General features: G+C 32.0%; 3 protein-coding genes and 2 non-coding genes across 7 annotated transcripts; 3 read left to right on the top strand and 2 right to left on the bottom strand.

Moving 5' to 3' along the window:
• The first annotated feature begins 5,985 nt into the window (after positions 1–5,985).
• LOC108763048 (uncharacterized) lies at positions 5,986–7,399 on the top strand. Of its 2 annotated transcripts, none has more exons than XM_018510347.1 (4): positions 5,986–6,271; positions 6,417–6,698; positions 6,827–7,096; positions 7,165–7,399. In XM_018510347.1, exons 2-4 carry the CDS (start codon positions 6,426–6,428, stop codon positions 7,261–7,263), a joined length of 642 nt encoding a protein of 213 aa, XP_018365849.1. In that variant the 5' UTR covers positions 5,986–6,271; positions 6,417–6,425; the 3' UTR covers positions 7,264–7,399. The 2 variants fall into 2 exon arrangements, with proteins under 2 accessions (XP_018365849.1, XP_018365850.1); XM_018510348.1 differs by having other exon boundaries at positions 5,986–6,183; positions 7,165–7,313.
• Positions 7,400–11,954: 4,555 nt separating this feature from the next.
• TRNAH-GUG (transfer RNA histidin (anticodon GUG)) lies at positions 11,955–12,026 on the top strand. Its single transcript has one exon. It is a non-coding gene; the product is annotated as a tRNA-His (tRNA).
• Positions 12,027–12,847: 821 nt separating this feature from the next.
• On the top strand, positions 12,848–15,791 carry LOC108763052 (uncharacterized). The gene is made up of 6 exons (XM_018510353.1): positions 12,848–12,956; positions 13,365–13,493; positions 13,618–13,746; positions 14,343–14,605; positions 14,855–14,953; positions 15,295–15,791. The coding sequence occupies exons 1-6, from the start codon at positions 12,905–12,907 to the stop codon at positions 15,703–15,705; spliced, it is 1,083 nt and encodes a 360-aa protein (XP_018365855.1). The 5' UTR covers positions 12,848–12,904; the 3' UTR covers positions 15,706–15,791.
• Positions 15,792–16,156: 365 nt separating this feature from the next.
• Positions 16,157–17,326, bottom strand: Srp19 (signal recognition particle 19). Of its 2 annotated transcripts, none has more exons than XM_018510432.1 (3): positions 17,187–17,326; positions 16,337–16,755; positions 16,157–16,267 (listed from the first exon to the last, which is right to left on the bottom strand). In XM_018510432.1, the coding sequence occupies exons 1-2, from the start codon at positions 17,231–17,233 to the stop codon at positions 16,362–16,364; spliced, it is 441 nt and encodes a 146-aa protein (XP_018365934.1). In that variant the 5' UTR covers positions 17,234–17,326; the 3' UTR covers positions 16,157–16,267; positions 16,337–16,361. The 2 variants fall into 2 exon arrangements, with proteins under 2 accessions (XP_018365934.1, XP_018365935.1); XM_018510433.1 differs by having other exon boundaries at positions 16,344–16,755.
• A 273-nt stretch (positions 17,327–17,599) lies between these two features.
• Positions 17,600–17,671, bottom strand: TRNAP-CGG (transfer RNA proline (anticodon CGG)). The gene has a single exon. It is a non-coding gene; the product is annotated as a tRNA-Pro (tRNA).
• Between the last annotated feature and the right edge of the window lie 160 nt (positions 17,672–17,831).

Below are 17,831 nucleotides of genomic sequence, written 5' to 3'. Positions count from 1 at the left end.
GAAAGAAAGAAAATACGCTTTCTATAAATGTGTATAGAATGTATTTTTTATGATTTCTGAAAAACGAAGCTAGTAAGGTTTTTTCTAAAATGTAAATGTAATAATTAAACCGTACTCTTCTACCTTCTCTCCTCGTTTATAAAAAATCTTAACCATCTACCGTTCCGACCTTTACCTATACCAAGTGCCATCATTGTTACCGTTTTAGCTTTTTTCATCGATTACCGTTACCCCAAAGAGGATATCCCGTGAAGCTTAACACCGACTCGAGAACCGTCCTTGTCTCGCATATCCCCCTCGTATTCCATAGGATTAGACCTGGCTTTAATGTCCGACGACAAGGGATTTCGATGGTAATTGAATACGGGCACGCTGGCACAAAACGCGGTTAAGAGTTCGAAGTGTTTGCTATCGTTATTCGCGCTGTTTTACTCAACGTATTCATCGAGGAACAATTGACTTAATTGATAAAATTAGATCCTGAAGTCCAGATGGACTTGAAGCATCTCTTTAATTATGTAAGATAACGATAAAGTGCCTTTAGTGCACGAATTAGCGCATGCATGTTAATTCTTTTTGAGTGACCCGACGAACGGAACCGGAAGCAATGCCCCCTTTTTGTGCTAGCTGGTCCGTGCTTACTGCGCTTAGACTCTCGCCCGTCGATTCGGCGGGATTCGGTTTTGATCTATCACGTGGAAAGAACCGATCGCCCTCAACCGAGTATTCACTGTCAAGCCCCCGTAATCGGGTGGATGAAGATCATTCGCTTGTGGTTCGTACTCGTCCGTAAAAATATCGAACGGCCACCATTTCGGGATGCATATACGAAGTTTGCAGCGCAAACAGTAACACCACGTGTACGATATTTCGACGATGTATCGAGATCACCTGCATAACGATTAGCTGATTTTCGATATTCTCTCGATATTCTGTTATGGGATATATATGTACAATTTTCCAGGAATATCTAATATTGTCGCTCTACAAAGATAGTTTGAAAAGTTCTTGGCTTGACACAGAAATGACGCCACAAATATCAAATGCTGCTATAATTTTAAACAAGTTTGATTGCACAAAGCTACTGTTAAAATTTTAGACAGATCCATTTAGTGTCTGTTTCTGTCGTATAAAACAAACAACTTTTTATTCCATCACGACAATGCACCCGCTCACGTTTTTTCAAATTGCAGTCGCAAAATTGCAAGAATTGTTCTTTGAATTCACACACACTGTATTCAACAGATTTATGATTTATCCCCCCCGTAACTTTTTCCTCTTTCTAAACATGAAAAAATGACTCACAGAAACAATTTAGCTCAAATATTGAGGTAATTGGTGAAATTAATGCTTACTTTCTTAGAGAAACCGTATTATAGACGATATGAAAAAATTAGAATATCATAAATATATTGAGTTAAAAAGGGATTAGGTTAAAAAATAAAAAAAAAATTTGCCAAATTAAGTGTTGTCTTTTATCATACCCAGAACTTTTCAAACTACACTTGTAGCAGCATACCAAACAATCTACTTACAGTAGATAAATGCAAGAAATTGCAACGAGCGCAAATAGCAATCATAAATTACGAATAAGTTAAAGTGACCGCATAATCTATATGTGAAAGGAACGGTTTTGTTGAAATATCTAAACATTTAGCTAGATACAAATCTGAAAATAGTTCTGTTGGATCATCAAAAATTTATGTAGAATACGTGAATATTAATGACAAATGCAGCATAAAACTTTAACATTTTAGAAATTAATTCGAGCGTTCCACATAATTTTAATAAAAAATCTAAACAAATTTATTTTCAAATCTGCACTAAGAAAAAAGTTACAGTAATGAAATCGCCAAACATAATTTCATTCTGTAGAAAGTGAGAGATATATAACGCCATTCTTATATGTAACTATTTCATTTCGGTAACAAATTTTTTATTTTTAATTAACAAAAGATCTCTGACCATCATAGAAAGTAGTTTAATTATTAATTTACTTAGTAAATTCAACAAATTAATATCGGCGTGATAATCAACGATTTAATTGGTCACATATCAATAAATAATTTTTGTATCAGTATCAACAAAACTTCAAACTTCTCTTAGTGTGTACATAGTTAAATTTTTAGATACTTCAACAAAATCGTTTTTTTTTTTCGATGCAGCCCTACAGGCTGATACATCCGCAGCATTTGTTACACTCGCAGCTTTAACATCGTGCTGCAAAATCCGCTGGAGCGATTCCCAGGGATGATCGGTGCATCCTGCAGAAAGCGAGAGATATTTAACGTGGGCGAAAGATAGGTCAGCCTATCTAAAAATATATAAAAATATATATAAAAAGCCGCGATGCGCGCGATTTATGCATGCATGTGGGGACAATACATACGCGATTCACATGGCGAGTCACTCCTCTTTCTCTCTCTTTCTCTCTTCCTCTGACATCGGCTGCTTCAAAAGGAGCAGCCAGGTGAAGTGTATCCCGCGTACTCGGCGCGGCGGAGGCCACCTTCGTGCACGCACGAGTAGTTCAGGTGGCATCGATGGGCGCTTGCAAAGCAGTTATTTTTAGTTCAATTTAAACGCTCGAACGGCACCATAAAGCGAGTACGCCACGTATACGATATAATATAATATAACTAACAGGCACGATGGAGGAGGGAGAATAGGGAACAGGGTCTACAGGGGGAGAGGTTTTCGCGCGAGCTCGCGGACAAGCGTCGTCGCCGGGATCGTTAAAAGCGTCGTTACCGCGCGGTGGAAACTTTCGCGCCTCGCCACGATCGCGGCGAGAGAATATTTTTCTCAATGCCCATGGATTACTTCATAATTCCATGAAACGTAAATTCCCCGTCATCATATCGGGCATAAAGATGGCCGTTTATCGCCCCCGATTCTCCTACTCCTATCCTTCCCCCTGAGGACCAAACGTCGCGCAGATTAACTCTTAACTGCTGACGTTGATAAACTTCCTCGGTCGTGTAACGTGTTAAAAGTTGGAAAAGCTGTTTCGTGCGAAACGTTCTTTCGAGGAAAGAGAAAAATTCTATCGAAATACTTTACGAAGTTCTATATTCGGTGGAATATCGCCGTTACTGCTTCGGGTCGCGTTTATCGGTCGAATCGAGAATATTTCAATAGAATGGGTCTAGTCACATTTTGACATGCATCTTTGAATTTCCATGATTCGTTTAATAATAAAATTAAATAATTTTAATAAGAGATAGTTAACTAAATTAATATATAAAATAAAATTAATAATAATTATTGAATTTATTTATTAATAATTAGCGAAGCACAAAATGAAATTTTCCTCAACTGGACTTATAAACCACGCTGGGTGCTTATACCTCTTCTGAGAAATTCGTAGCGGTAGCAGCCACGTAAAAACAGCTAGAGTACTTCGGTTATAAAACGAGCATTATACTATGAATCCGTTTAGTACTTTTTAAATTGTTCAGATTGAAATTTCACTCAAAGCGAATGAAAATTCTTTTCAATTGATAGTAAAAATACTGCTGTTCGAAATGGAGTTCGAAATGGTTCGCTACGAGTTTCTCAGAAGAGCATAAGCACCCAGCGTGGTTTACAAGTCCAGTTGAGAAAAATCTTATTTTGTGCTTCGCTAAATGTTAGGAAATAAAATAAATAATTATTATTAAAATTTTATTAAATAATTTATTTTATTTTATTAATTTATTTAACTATCTCATTTCACTTTTCATAAGGGTGAATTTATCGATCATATGTAAATGTTTCATTCGTTTGGAGTGAAACATTAATCAAGATGACTTCAAAATGAGATCAAAAGTTTTAATTCACAAAAAAATTTTAACTCAATATATGTGAATATTTACTTCTAATTATAGTGAATGTTTCATTCGTTTAGAGTAAAACATCACCAAGATTGCTTCAATATGAGACTGAGTTTTAATCTAAAAAAATATTTAAACTCAGTATAAGTAGATTCTTTTATTGACATTTTATTTCTGGAAAAAGTGCTGCCGATATTTATGTATAATATCGACAAAACGCAATGTCGGTACAACGACGAGACGAGTACATCAGTATCATGATGTAAGAAGACCAGGTGCACGATAGTGTATCATGACCAGGTGAACCAATTTCAAGGAAGCGCAATCGTTCAAAGTAAATAATGACGACATTTGTGACCAATCAAATTGGCTTTACATTTTATTAGCCGATTAAAGTCACTATTAAAAATTTGGCACTAATCTGCAGAAACTTGCGCCAAATTATATTCAGCTATTATTATGTATAATGTTACACACCTGAGGTCTGATTTTTATATCTGCATTTCCTAGAGCCATAGAACTGCACTTCCTTTCGCCAAATACTTAACATATATATATATATATATATTTCATTTCAAGTTTCAAAAGTGTAGTACGAGTTCAGCTACAGAAAACAGACCTCTTGTGTTCTTATATCATAATCAGTATGACTCACTTACCAAACTTCTTGCGTGGCGCATGTACCGTTTCCAACAGTAGAGTATTAGATTCATTCTTTAATTACAAAGGAAAATATTCATAACACAGAATGAAAGAATTCACTCCATATGAATGAAAAGTCGTTCCAACTTCAACGTAAATCACTCCATTTGCAAGTGGAATTTCACTGCAAGAAATTTAGAGAGCAGGGTTGTTAGTATATTTGTCAAATCTACATTCTGTAGTAATAACAGTATAAAAGTATACGCTAATAAAATAAGAGATTAAATCTACTTAATTATTATTTCGTAGTTACACTGAAAAAAAAAAACTAAATTTTAGTAAATAATTGTTTGAATAGTAAATACAAAATGTCATATATTTATATTTGATACAAAAACCATTAATTGGATTCAATTCTCATTTTTTAAGTAAATATTTATTTAATGTAAGTAAATATTTACTTAGTATATTACTCAAATAAATATGTATTGAGATTTAGTAAATTTTTTTCAGTGTAGAAAAATTTCATGAGTGTTACTTTATTCTCTATTTATTACTTTTATGACGGATTAGATTTTATCGAACTGCAACAATTAGAAAATCCGTATTATTTCCCCGACGAAAAGACTATTTCTTCGTCAGCGTTTTCAGCACGCGCGCGTGCTTCGGTCAGGTGCGGGCGTTTCACGTTACGCGCGGCACAAATCAAAATCAATAAGCCGATTATTGGCCACGCCGAGCGGAGATTACGCCGCTTTGAATTGACACCTCGACGAGGCGGAGTGGGCCTCGGGTGCCGCGATTCAATCCCGCGGGCTCTGCCGACAGGCGGACATCCGTCCCAGTTCCTTTTTCCACGCGCGGTGAGGAGTCGGCCGCGAACAAACGGGGCAAAATGGCGCTCGATGCGAAGCGCCGACACCTCGCTATTCGCGCGTTACAACCGCGCGCGGCTCCTCGTTCTCGCGAACAAACGAGCCCCCGCGACGCGCATTCATCCGACTGTGAAAGACGCGAACGGCTCATTTTCCGCGTAATTTCATTCCACGCGGCCGCGGCAACGCGATATTTTCCGTACGCGGAAGAGAATTTATCAATAGCGCCTCTCGCGAGTGTCGCGGTGCCGCCGCCACGCGGCGCCATCGTACGAGACGTTACGACAAAACGAACCGTTGCGATAACGAACCGAGATGATTACTTGGAAAAGGAGGAAAAAGAGAATCGCAATTGAACGTTATTCGAAATGTAATGCACTCGAAATAGCTGTAATAATGTGATTTTTGCAAATGTATAATTACGAAGAAATATAAAAATTCCCTTATTAATTCGCACATCGTGCTGGATAACATTTAGTAGATACATGTAGAAAATAATTGAGAAAAATGTATTTCTTTAATATTTATTTAAATATCGCTGTAAATGGTATTTCAGGTTTGTCGACATTTAAATTTTGCTGCATGTATGTACAAAAACACATGACGGACAAAAGAGCACGATATTTGGTGCAGTGGAGCGGGGAAAACGTCAAATAGGTTTTTCTAATCAAATTGCAATCGCTAACATTTCTAGCTGTCAAAATTTTCAGTTAACAGTATAAAGATCTTCGTAAATTCCTCGTTACACGAACCAAATATTATTTCGGTTGCAAAAATTCTTCATAGAAAATTTAATAATAAATTCATTAAAAGATTTATTTAAAATTGTCGAAGGATCAAAAATATAAAAGGTAACGTGACGGATATGACAAAAATTCCAGTGCTTAAAACGGAAATGGCTTAATTTTTTACAGTTTCCTGTGAAAAATCACAAATTAGATAACGAGATATAATAATCTAATTTTTGTATATACTTAAAATTTATATTTTTTGAACTATTTTATTTATATTTTAAATTAAAAAATATATTGTCTCATGTTAAAATATACGAGCATATTTCGCCATTTCCATTTTCTACTATTAGCTTAACAAAATGGGACAAACTATGGGCAGAATGCCTGAAACGTGGGAAGGTCTCCTGGAAGAGAAAGATCGTGTTTTACATTGGAGTTCCGAAGTGTTGGCGAGAGTGCAAGATAATGTTAGGAACGAGGATACGTTCTTGATGGATTATGACGACGACAAAGTTGACGCCAAGATCGACACGTGGATTAAAACTAATCGGACGCGGGTTGACGAGACATTTAATAAGTTTCCAAACGTGTCACATCAGCTAAAAAATGTAGTTAACACCGGAATAGAAAAGGTGATTAATGCATTTTATCTCTTTGCAAGACGTATACGTCAATTAGTGTTAAAATCTTTCTCGCAAAGTAAAAGAATTTATTGGACGTATATCGTAAAGTTAAATCGTTTCCCATGTAATGTTTCTAGCTTGTTGAAGAAATACGAACGAAAACGAGGAAAGATTACCAGAATGCATACAATGACATTAAGAAGTTCAACAAGAAAGTGGATCGATTAGGTTCAGATGAACGAAAAATTCACGCTGAAATACAAAATCTGGAGGCGGAATGTGCGGGCAACACTCAAAAATTCAAAAAAAAATTTGGACCATTGCGATTAAAAGTTTTTGACAATTTGAGAACTGGCGAGAAAATGATATTCCAAGACAAAAGACTAAAAAGCGATTTTATAAAAAAAGTAAAGTTTCTCTTATACGTTCATAAAACTGCGGCTTATATTCTGATAATTTAATTGCACTTGCTCAGGTTTACGATATTGATCACAAAAACTCTGCCGAGTGCGTGAAACGGATCGATAAATTGCTTCAAGATTTCGAAAAAAATGTAGCAAAAGGAGAAACATAAATAAAATGGCGCGGATGAAAATGTTTCATTGTCAACTTAGTCGATAACACGTTTATTAAAAATTTATTTAAAAATATAACGAAGTTTCTTTTTGAAATATTGTTTTGATTTGCAACATTCAATTTTACTCGAAATCATTACGTAAGAGAAAAAGAAAGTATAGTCACGTATTATAAACTTACATTAATCAAGTAATAATAAGTATAGAAAGATTGACGTATTCTTGAATGCTTTGGGTTGCTTGGGAATGCGTTGATTTCCTGTTCTGTATATAACTGGTTGCTCATGTCTCGAATGAGAAAGAGGATAAGGAATTCCTGGATAATCTTCGTCGTAATTGGTAGTGTGAATGATGGGAAAAGAGAAGAAAAGGAAAGAATTGAAAGACCATCTTTGCCTGATGAACGTCTAGAACGAAAGAGAAGAATCTGGGTTGTACAGAGTGTTCCGATATTATCGGACGCCTTTTTCACTAAGCTTTAATTCACTTGGAATCAATTTGTCCTCAGCAAAAACGTATAGCCTTCGAATAATTATCAATAATAATATAATTATAAATAATAAATAAAATATAATTATGAATAATAATAAATTTATAAATATAAATACAATTTTCATTTTATAAATAATAATTAAATTTTTATAATTACAATTATCTTGAAAAGGATTTCTAAGCTTTAGATAAGAAATGAGAGTCATAAAATTGTCAATAAAATTTATGCGAATTTGATAGAAAATTAATAGGAAACTTAGTTATATAAATATATTATATAGTATTAGAAACGGTAATAAATAATAATTCTGACGTATTGAAAAAATTATGTGGAAAAATTAACAAGAGCTTCTGGTTCCAAGACACTATGTATAATCTAAAAATTGCTGCCTGCTTCCCGGGTTGCGTCACAGATTCGAATTCTCTCAGGATACGATCGATGGATCCGGATTCGCCGTCATAGAATGACGCTAGTAACCTTAACGATTCCTTCGAGACTCGCTATATAGATGCTTTGCAATGCGTATCCTTGAGTCTCTCCAATCGCGATCCTAGAATGCCACACTCCAGATGACGTGCGGTAACGGGAGAGAGAGGTATGAATATAAGACTACCCCGTATTCTGTATCGGCTTGGTTGGGATAGGCTCTCTTGGAGGCTCTCGTGATCAGGAGAGCATGAGTGAGCAAGTAGTTCGCAGCTCTGTGATGCCATGATACGATCCAGAAACGTATCACTTCAAGCGGTTTTTGTAAGCATCGTGGACACAATTTAATTGTAAGGCTTCATACGTACGATTTCCTAAATGTCCATAAATTTGTAAAATATTTATATAAACAATATATGTTATAATATTTTTAAGATATAATTTAAAAGCCAATCAAATCTTGTAATAAAAACAGCTCCAAATAATTGATTCGACATTGAATTAATGGACAATATTCATAATCCGTTCTTATTTTAAAACCGTCTTAAATAATGTCTTAAGATGTTAATACGGATAGATTCTCTGATTGATTTGTAACATCTTAAAACTGTACTTAAAACAATCTTAAATACAATAAAAAAAACGACTATGAATACCGTCCATGTCAACGTCAGTTTTTTAATGATACAAATCAACTATGTCGATATTGCAGGAATATCAATTTTCTTATCAACTCAACCAGCTATCAACTATATTAAATCGACATTGAATAAACCTTGAATCAACATTACATTTCTGACTAGACTGGCTTCTGGCATCAACAAAGTTAATACCAAAATAGTTGAATCATTTTTCGGTCGGTAGAAAATTATTTTCGTTTTTGAACTAAAAATATCACTTAATTATATTATCGAAAGATTGCAAAATCATGTCGATTAACGAAGTCTATCTGCTCTAATAAGATTTTCTAAAATTTGATGTTCTTAATGTAGCACATATTGGAGTAATGAAATTTGTACTATTTGTAGTACGTTCAAATTATGCGTACAGTTAATGAAATTTTCAGACATAATAACTTTTAGCCGAATATGAGACCAATTTATTTTAACGAGATTTTCAAAATTTTATACTTTCCATATATAGCTCGTATTAGAGCAACAGAATTCACGATTCTGTTCAAATTATACATGCCTTGATGCACCATGCAATTCTGACCCTGTTTGAAAGCTGTAATGTAATTTATGTAATATAACTTACACTGATAACTAGATTTGTATATCAAATTTATATATTTACATAAAAGTGGCAATAATTACAAAACAAAATAAAAAATCACATAAATTAAATTTCAATAATTGAGTCAAAATGATGCAATGTTTATAGTATGAGATATTTTAGCTGTTAGTAGGTTAAAGAGTTATCTATAATTTAAAAGTCACGGAGCTATTATGATTGCCACGGAATATCATTTACGTAAAAATACGTGTAAAAGACTAATAAGAGAATCTTTTGAAAATATCAACCATCTAATCAGATCGCTACAAGTTTGAGCAAGATTGGAACATGTATTTAATATTCATTTGACATAAATGCAAAGTTGTATCAATTACAAGTACTTGAGATGAGAGCAATTTAGATATTCATGAAAGTGTGTATTCATTATTGTTGGTACTCACATAAAAATTTATACAATAAAGCATAATTCATTGTACCATTAAGTTAAAATGCTAAAAATTTAAATTAAAAATTTTCCCGTTTTCTTGTTTATATTTTTTTTAACACTATGTAACTTTTTAAGAGTTAAAATTTTTACAATTTTTGACTTGCGCTGTTTGTAGAGTATCAATAGTTAAAACATTTTTTGATGTCGGTAATTACATAATAATGACAATGATTATCAATACTCGATAAAATTATTAGCAAGCTTACCAATCGTCGATAATTGTTGAAAAAATGTTTATTTTAATTGTAAATTTTCTCAACAATTGACAAAGTATCATAAAAATTGATATTAATTAAAAGTTTAAATGTCATGTGTGTGATTGCAAAATATTTTTAATTTTACAATCATAAATTTTTAATTTACTTTTACATAATTTTTGAGAATTCAAATCGCATAAGTTCGAAGTAAAAAACCGATAAAGAATAAAAAAATTATGTATCAAAGCCGCAAATTTGTCTACTAATGCAATTAAATTATACAGTCTAAAATGGTCTGTATCTTTCAAAATCACACACCAAAAAAGCAAGACTCGCGATAATCTCTTATAGGAAAGAGAGAGATAAAGAAAAATATCAATGTTATTTGAAAATTTATGGGATGTGAAACAAAATTCTCTCGATAAAATACCAATCGAATCGGTATTCCAGGGATATCATGATAAAATATTATGCGATGTCCCATTTCGCTTTGTAATTGCAGTATGCATGGAAAAAGCAATTATACGAACAATGATTTCCGATATTTTTCGAACAAAATGTCCAATGGAATTTCAAATAAAATTTCCAATAAATTTCATTACATGTGCGGTTTCAACGATCTGACTTTATTATCTATGTCACCCGATTATTTGAGAAAAAATTTATGTAATTTGTTTTACAATTACACACACGTAAAGCGTATTTGCAAAACAATATAATTAAGAAGATATACACCACGAATGATGTGGATAGCTTAAATATTTGTATTTGAAATATTATAATAAAACAGACGTTTCGATCTTAAATTAGACCTTCCTCAGTATTACAAAAATTGTCGAAAATAAATTATTACGCATATAAGTAAATTTAAAATGTTACGAATATAAATTCTATACGTTGTCAGTGGAAGATTTTATAACGCTCAGTAATAGATTTGATTTTGATAGAAGCAACGGTGTTCCATACAATTCAGATTGTCTACTGGATCCTGATAAGTGAACCAAAGTCAATAGGTGCACACTTTGCTCAACATCAATACAACGCACAAGTTCAAATTTCTATTAAACATTACGTGTCAATTTTCTTAAATTAATAATATTGACAGTGTACAACAAAAATGTTTTATATGAAAATACATTTGGAATACCAAGATTAATTAAATTTAAAAAAATCTGAATAAATAGTTTAAAATTAACATTATGTGTAAAATTTTTTTCTTAAATTAATATTAACATTATGTTTAAAATTAATATTGTGTAAATTTTCTTAAATTAATAATATTAACAGTGTACCACAAGAATACTTTATATCATAATACAACATTTGGAATACTAAGTTTAATTTAATTAAATAACATCTGTGAGAATAAATAGTTTTAAATTAACAACGTCAAGAGAATAAAAAGATGAAGAGATCAATATACAAAACTTTGTTTAACCAACCTGCGTTGAACGATAAAATACACAGCAATCCAGGACCCAGAGTCAATGTGATTGTGCTCAGCGTCAAAAATGTTACATATATCCTTTATATTCGTAACATTTTAAATTTACTTTTATGCGTAATAATTTATTTTCGACAATTTTTGTAATACTGAGGAAGGTCTAATTTAAGACCGAAACGTCTGTTTTATTGTAATACTTCAAATACAAATATTTAAGCCATCCACATCTGGCGTTCGTGGTGTATGCGCGCCTTCTTAATTATATTGTTTTACATTCTTATCACGGTATAATCTATTTTGCGTATTTGCAAATATCAAGAAATACAGTAATATCTCATACTAAATGGATAAGTATGTCACGACACTTTTAATGTTAAAAACGCTACTCGTTTATACGACCTTCAATAGCCGTGATCGTCTAGTGGTTAGGACCCTACGTTGTGGCCGTAGTAACCCAGGTTCGAATCCTGGTCACGGCAATGCGTGAAAGCATTGTCACGGTGGAGGTTTTTTTTTCTTTATTTTATATTAAATATTAATTAAAAAATAATTTAGAAGCACCGTCACAATAAAATTTTTTTCCTTCGTCTTTTTAAATAAATTATTAATGACACAAAATTATACGAATTCAATATCATTAGATTTACTGAAAAATATTCTGTAATTAATTATGTAAACTTTCTAAGTCGTGATTATCAATTTGCATAAAAATTCTATGGATTATCTTTTGTTTATATATTGTATAGTTCTATTCCTTGTAATTTACATTAAATATTAAAACATAATTTAAAAGTATCGTCATAATAAAATGTTTTTTTTCGTCTTTTTAAATAAATTATTACATATTAAACTATGTAAAATTGTGTGAAATTATTGTTTGTGAAAAAATTGCTCTAGAAACATTTTGTAATTACTTATATATTTTTTTTTCTAAGTCATAATTATTATAATTTGTATAAAATTCTACGAATTGTATGTATATTGTATAGTTTTATTCTTCATACGAATGATATTTATAAAACCACAATGAAAACTTTGATGTGCAGCAAAATCGAATGCATTATTGCAATCGTTCTCCGAATACCTTTGCCGAAAATACTAACAGATTGTGACATTTGATACAGTCGTTGGCGTGACGTTATGCAACTGAATACACCCGATAAATTAAAATGCGAAATTGCATTATTACAGATGTCAGAAAAGCAATTTGAGGAATGATCACCACACACTCGTGTATTGTGCAAACGTAAACTATTATAAATCAAAGTACAATTGCTATTATAACAGTGTGGTGCGGAATCGCGTACGACTTGTATCCGACTTAAAATTTTTAATTGGACGTTATTCATCGGTCAATATGATCATTCAACATCGATTTTTGTTACTTATTCATATTTTATGCTGTGCTGGTTCGTATAAAAACTTCTTCAATAAATATTATTCAATTACATTTTAATAATAATTAATTTTAACATGAATATACTGACAATTCTTTGGATAATGCAAAAAATTGGTAACATGAGCAAAACATAGATTGTTTTACATAAAATTAATTATTTAGATAGATAAACGTAAAATTTTCATTTTATTATTTTACATGCAGTCCAAAAGAACTTTTTCGGATCAAAGATCTCCTCAGAATGAAAGAAAAAACGTATTATTGGAAGTAATTTCAAATTTGCAGTGTATAATTTAAATTCTCTCTCTTACGTATTCTAATAGATTTGCGAACACATCAGTCGTTATTGATAATTTATGTATCACTTAGTAATCAATAAAAATAAACATTCATGATAATCAGAAACACGTGCTTGCAGCAATTCATGGCATTTTATTAGACGCAAACGATGCCGAAACTTGCAATTTACTATGCATAAAATGTAACGCTTCCGCAGTATTTGCAAACGATCACTGTGAATGCAATTTTATTGACGACAGTAACAAAGGTATAATCATACATTTACAAATTTATCTTCTGTGTGTAAATAAATTGTTAAAACAGTTGTCTAAAAAGTAATATCGTATCGTATTGTCTAAAAAGTAATTTCACGTTTTAACTCAACAATGCAGGTGCAGAATGCATACAGCATATACAAAAAGAAATTCAAGCTGTCGAACTGAATATGCTTTCTGATGATCTGACAGACGAGGAGCGAAAAATACGTTCTGTTTTAAAATACAGGCGTCGTCTCAGACCAGGTAAAGTAAAATTATATATTTATATAAAATATAAAACATTTTAACTTTCTACAGACTTAAATGTTTCAAAAATACCTTCAAATAGACATTTCTTCAAAAAAAGTGCCTCATTTCGTATTTCTCCTTCAAAACTCCATTGTCATGGAACATTCAAAAACTTTTCCTGCAAAAATAGTTTCACACAGTTTTACAGTTAATTATTGGCATAAAGGTAATTTTATTCATAAAGGACTGATTAATATCCAAATCCGAGGATTCTGAAATTCCAAAGGACATTTTTTAAATACCTAAGAAACGCTGTGTGAACTAAGGTATCTTTTAGGCGTCTAACGTCGAGGTACCTAAAATAAAGACTGTCGAATTGCCTTATAGGAGATGCCGAGAAAGTGGCACAGTATTTTATCAATGGAGGACCAGAAGCTGGTCACTCTCATTTTGTCAGGGTGTTCAATGCGACTCGCGATAGCGCCGATTCTGCGACAAATTCGTTTTCGGGTGTAGTTGACAAAAAAAGTAATTTTTAAGATTTCACGGTGTATCGTTAATCTGTCCCGTTTCTTGGAATACATACGATTCTCTGTTATATATGGTATCAGAATACGCATCGTACGTGAGTCCGACTATTCAGGGAGTAGATATTTCGGCCTTAAGGACGATGAAACAACCCTTTGTCTATCCACCAACCGGAGTGTACGATCCAACAATGATTCCGTTGAGCACAATTTCTCATCCACATGGACTACCTCACACTTTATTAAGAGCGGTCACATTTCCTGCACACGTTTTGCACCGTATACTGCACCCTCGTCTGTACCATCATTATCCTCTGTACCATCGCGGTGTCATCAGAAGTACTAATGTAAGTAGCGTTTAATTACATAATTTGTAGTCAGTATAATGAAAAGCATGATAATGATTATGTTTTATTTAATTTGAATAAACGTTTCATACAAACGTCCACATGTCTCATCTTTCAGATAAATTTAAAAAATTAGAATTGTAGAAGTCTAAAAAATTAATTCGATTCTCTTAATAGATATATACATATATGACAGCAAAATTAAAACAAAAAATATATCAATGCTACAATTAAATTTTTTTCTATTAGTTCCCACAGGATAAATCAGATACAGATCAGACTGTTGGTCAATGTGAAAATAATGATGATTCCAATACTTCTAACCTTCCTAATGCCAGAAGTAATGCAGTAAGTTTCGTAATAATAATATGATATTTAATTCGTAAATTTTATTTAATAGCAAATTCTTACATAAATTTGTAACTTTTTTTTTAGTAAGTAATGAAGTAATGAGAAATTGTGTCATTAAAGTTAAGAAAAAATTGCGATATTCTCTATATTAATAAACAAGAGTTATGATGCAAGTTATGACATTCTATACAGTGATACAAACAATTGTTTGATTGCTGAAATCGTTAAATGCAATTATATAGCTAACTATGTATAATTATAATTATAATGCTAAAAATAAGCATTAAATTGACTTTTGTAATAAAAAAAAATTATAAATCAAAATCTATTTCTTCCAGGATAAACCTGCTGAACAAAATGTTCTTGGATTGAATGATCCGTTGCAGTATCCAGGAGCATACATTGCAGACGCATTATACCAACCAATGCAATATCAGAATTACCCATACAATTCTTATTATAATCCTTGGATAAACATGGTCCATTCCATACCTAATGGATATCTTCTTCAACCTATGTCGCTTCCTATGTCGCTATATCCACAAGATAAATTATCGGATCCATGGACTTCTGCGTCCAATCCACAATCTTTTTGCAAAAATAATGTAAATACTGAACAGAAAAATGAAGTTTTATCTACTGATAAAACTAAATATTTGAATGGAATAGAAAAATCTAACAATACAACTAAAAACAACATTCCTAACGAAGAAAAGAAAACAGTGAAAAATGGAAACGATAAATCATAAGTAGGATAAATTAAATGCATTGTATATATCTAATCTATAACAAAATATAAATTTAAATTTCTTATTATTGTCATATTTGTACTACAGTAAACAAATAGTAATGTAATTATTAAATTTTCTCCTTAATAAAAGAAATTTTTAATATTAATTTATTCATTAACTTATTTCAATCATTCTATTCTAAACCAACTGATTACATATATCTAGTATATGTAATATGGCCCCATATCTTATGCTTTTAATTTCAACTCAAATTTAAAAGTTCTAATAATAGAACTCAGTGAAAGACTATCTTTATTCATATTTTGAACTAGAGATATAAAAAATAAAAAGTATTATAGTAATCTAAACAATAACTATATAAACATCATTTAGGTTGATTCTGCAACTCTCATCGCACATATATCCATCAATTTTGAAAAAGTATAATCAGAAAATTTTTTGGAGATTATGAATAAAGTTCACAAAGTAATTGTTTGTGAAAACCATTTCAAAAATCCATCCTTCATTTACAGCATTATTTCAATTTTTGTCTTATATATGATGTGATAAAGCATAGAATCTAAGAATGAGCATATATATTCAAACGTTATATATAATATAAAATATATAAATATAAATAAAAATTCACTCTTAACAGTTCCATCTCCTCTTCTTTATCTCCTTCCTTTGCCTTTCCCTTTCTTTGAAGTCGACGTAGATGGCTGTGATGCTTGCTCGCTAGAGCTCTGCTTACCCTGACGAGTCTTCAATTTTGAAATTGAGGTACCAACATACTCCAGCAGGGAATCTCTGGTGGGAAATTCGGATTTTATCGGTGTGCCATCGTCGTTTTTTAGCTGCACGCGAATACGACCCCGGAACAGAGGTTCCTTGCTACGTTCTTTCGGATGCAGCTTATTCTCAACGCCTACATTGAGACCCGCTGCCAACAAGACATCCCGTATTTCCTGATGCGTTGGATTTTCTACACACTTATCCTTGGCCAGCTTTCGCCCATCTGCCAAGCTTCTCTTGTTGTTTAAATATATTGGATAGATACATATCCATCTATAAAAAAAACAACTTGTCAAATAATGGCGAACTTAAACTTGCTATTGTAAAGATTTGAATAAAATATGTTAAATATTATATATGCTTTAAAAATAAAGTACTTATTTTAAGTACTTTTTCCAAGATAAAACTTGTGGATTCTTTGACCTATACGTTTAACCTATAAATTTAACTTTGACGTCAGATATCACAGATTTATTCGAATTTGTTTTGGAGTACTCAACGAATAAAAGGAATTGAAGTGCCTTCAGTCTAGACGTATGTATTCGGTATTCAATAAACTTTTATAGGTTAGATAATACATAGATTGTAATTGATTGTAACGCATTTTTACCGAGCTCAAGAAACACTATTTTAATTAATATTTGATGGGAATACATTAATGTGAAAGCTATTTCTCTATTATTAATTTACAGTTATCACTTTACCTCTCATGTTCACTGTTTTTCTTCGAAGGATTCCAGACAAGCGACATGTTGTTGCTACCATACGGCTTCCAGTTGTACCATATTACACTCTCTTTTCAAATTTTCAGATTTATCTTCACTAAGTATGGCTTGAAATACAAACAATTTGTAATTTTTCTATACAAAATAAATAAAGTACAGCGTTTAGATGATTATCACTCGATAAAACAAAATTAAAAGTTCTAAAAAAAAACCAAGAAATATAAACTACAGACAATTAACTTAAGCACTTAAAGTGCAGCTAAACAAAGGTGAAATGGATAAAATATTTATAATTTATACAATAGTTTTGTATACATGTATCGCAAAAATATCATCAGCGTTTAAATGAAAAAGTAAGATGTATCGTTAACGAAGCAAAAAATATAAACCACGGGCTCGTCCGGGATTTGAACCCGGGACCTCTCGCACCCGAAGCGAGAATCATCCCCCTAGACCAACGAGCCATATGATCGTTACGTTCACAAAGTGTCCTGAACAGGCTCCACTTATCTATATAATATAAATAATTCATCATTTTGTATATATTGACAACACTTCACCAAGCTGTAGATAATTAATAATATTTCATCAGTATATTACATACGAACGTGAAAAAAGTAGGGG

The sequence above is a fragment of the Trachymyrmex cornetzi genome, unplaced genomic scaffold (assembly GCF_001594075.2).
Source record: "Trachymyrmex cornetzi isolate Tcor2-1 unplaced genomic scaffold, Tcor1.1 scaffold335, whole genome shotgun sequence".
In the NCBI taxonomy this organism is placed as follows: domain Eukaryota; kingdom Metazoa; phylum Arthropoda; class Insecta; order Hymenoptera; family Formicidae; genus Trachymyrmex; species Trachymyrmex cornetzi.
Note: the sequence above shows the minus strand (reverse complement) of the source record. Positions and strands in the feature narration are given on the sequence as shown.

Bases quoted from the DNA above. Each gene is read 5' to 3' on its own strand.
- LOC108763048 (XM_018510347.1), top strand. From the start codon at position 6,426: ATGGGACAAACTATGGGCAGAATGCCTGAAACGTGGGAAGGTCTCCTG. The intron at 6,699-6,826 runs GTGATTAATGCA...TAATGTTTCTAG, and splicing joins TTAACACCGGAATAGAAAAG to CTTGTTGAAGAAATACGAAC. The intron at 7,097-7,164 runs GTAAAGTTTCTC...GCACTTGCTCAG, and splicing joins AAAGCGATTTTATAAAAAAA to GTTTACGATATTGATCACAA.
- Srp19 (XM_018510432.1), bottom strand. From the start codon at position 17,233: ATGTCGCTTGTCTGGAATCCTTCGAAGAAAAACAGTGAACATGAGAG. The intron at 16,756-17,186 runs GTAAAGTGATAA...TTTTTTTTATAG, and splicing joins AAAAACAGTGAACATGAGAG to ATGGATATGTATCTATCCAA.
- LOC108763052 (XM_018510353.1), top strand. From the start codon at position 12,905: ATGATCATTCAACATCGATTTTTGTTACTTATTCATATTTTATGCTGT. The intron at 12,957-13,364 runs GTTCGTATAAAA...ACGTGCTTGCAG, and splicing joins TCATATTTTATGCTGTGCTG to CAATTCATGGCATTTTATTA. The intron at 13,494-13,617 runs GTATAATCATAC...TCAACAATGCAG, and splicing joins TATTGACGACAGTAACAAAG to GTGCAGAATGCATACAGCAT.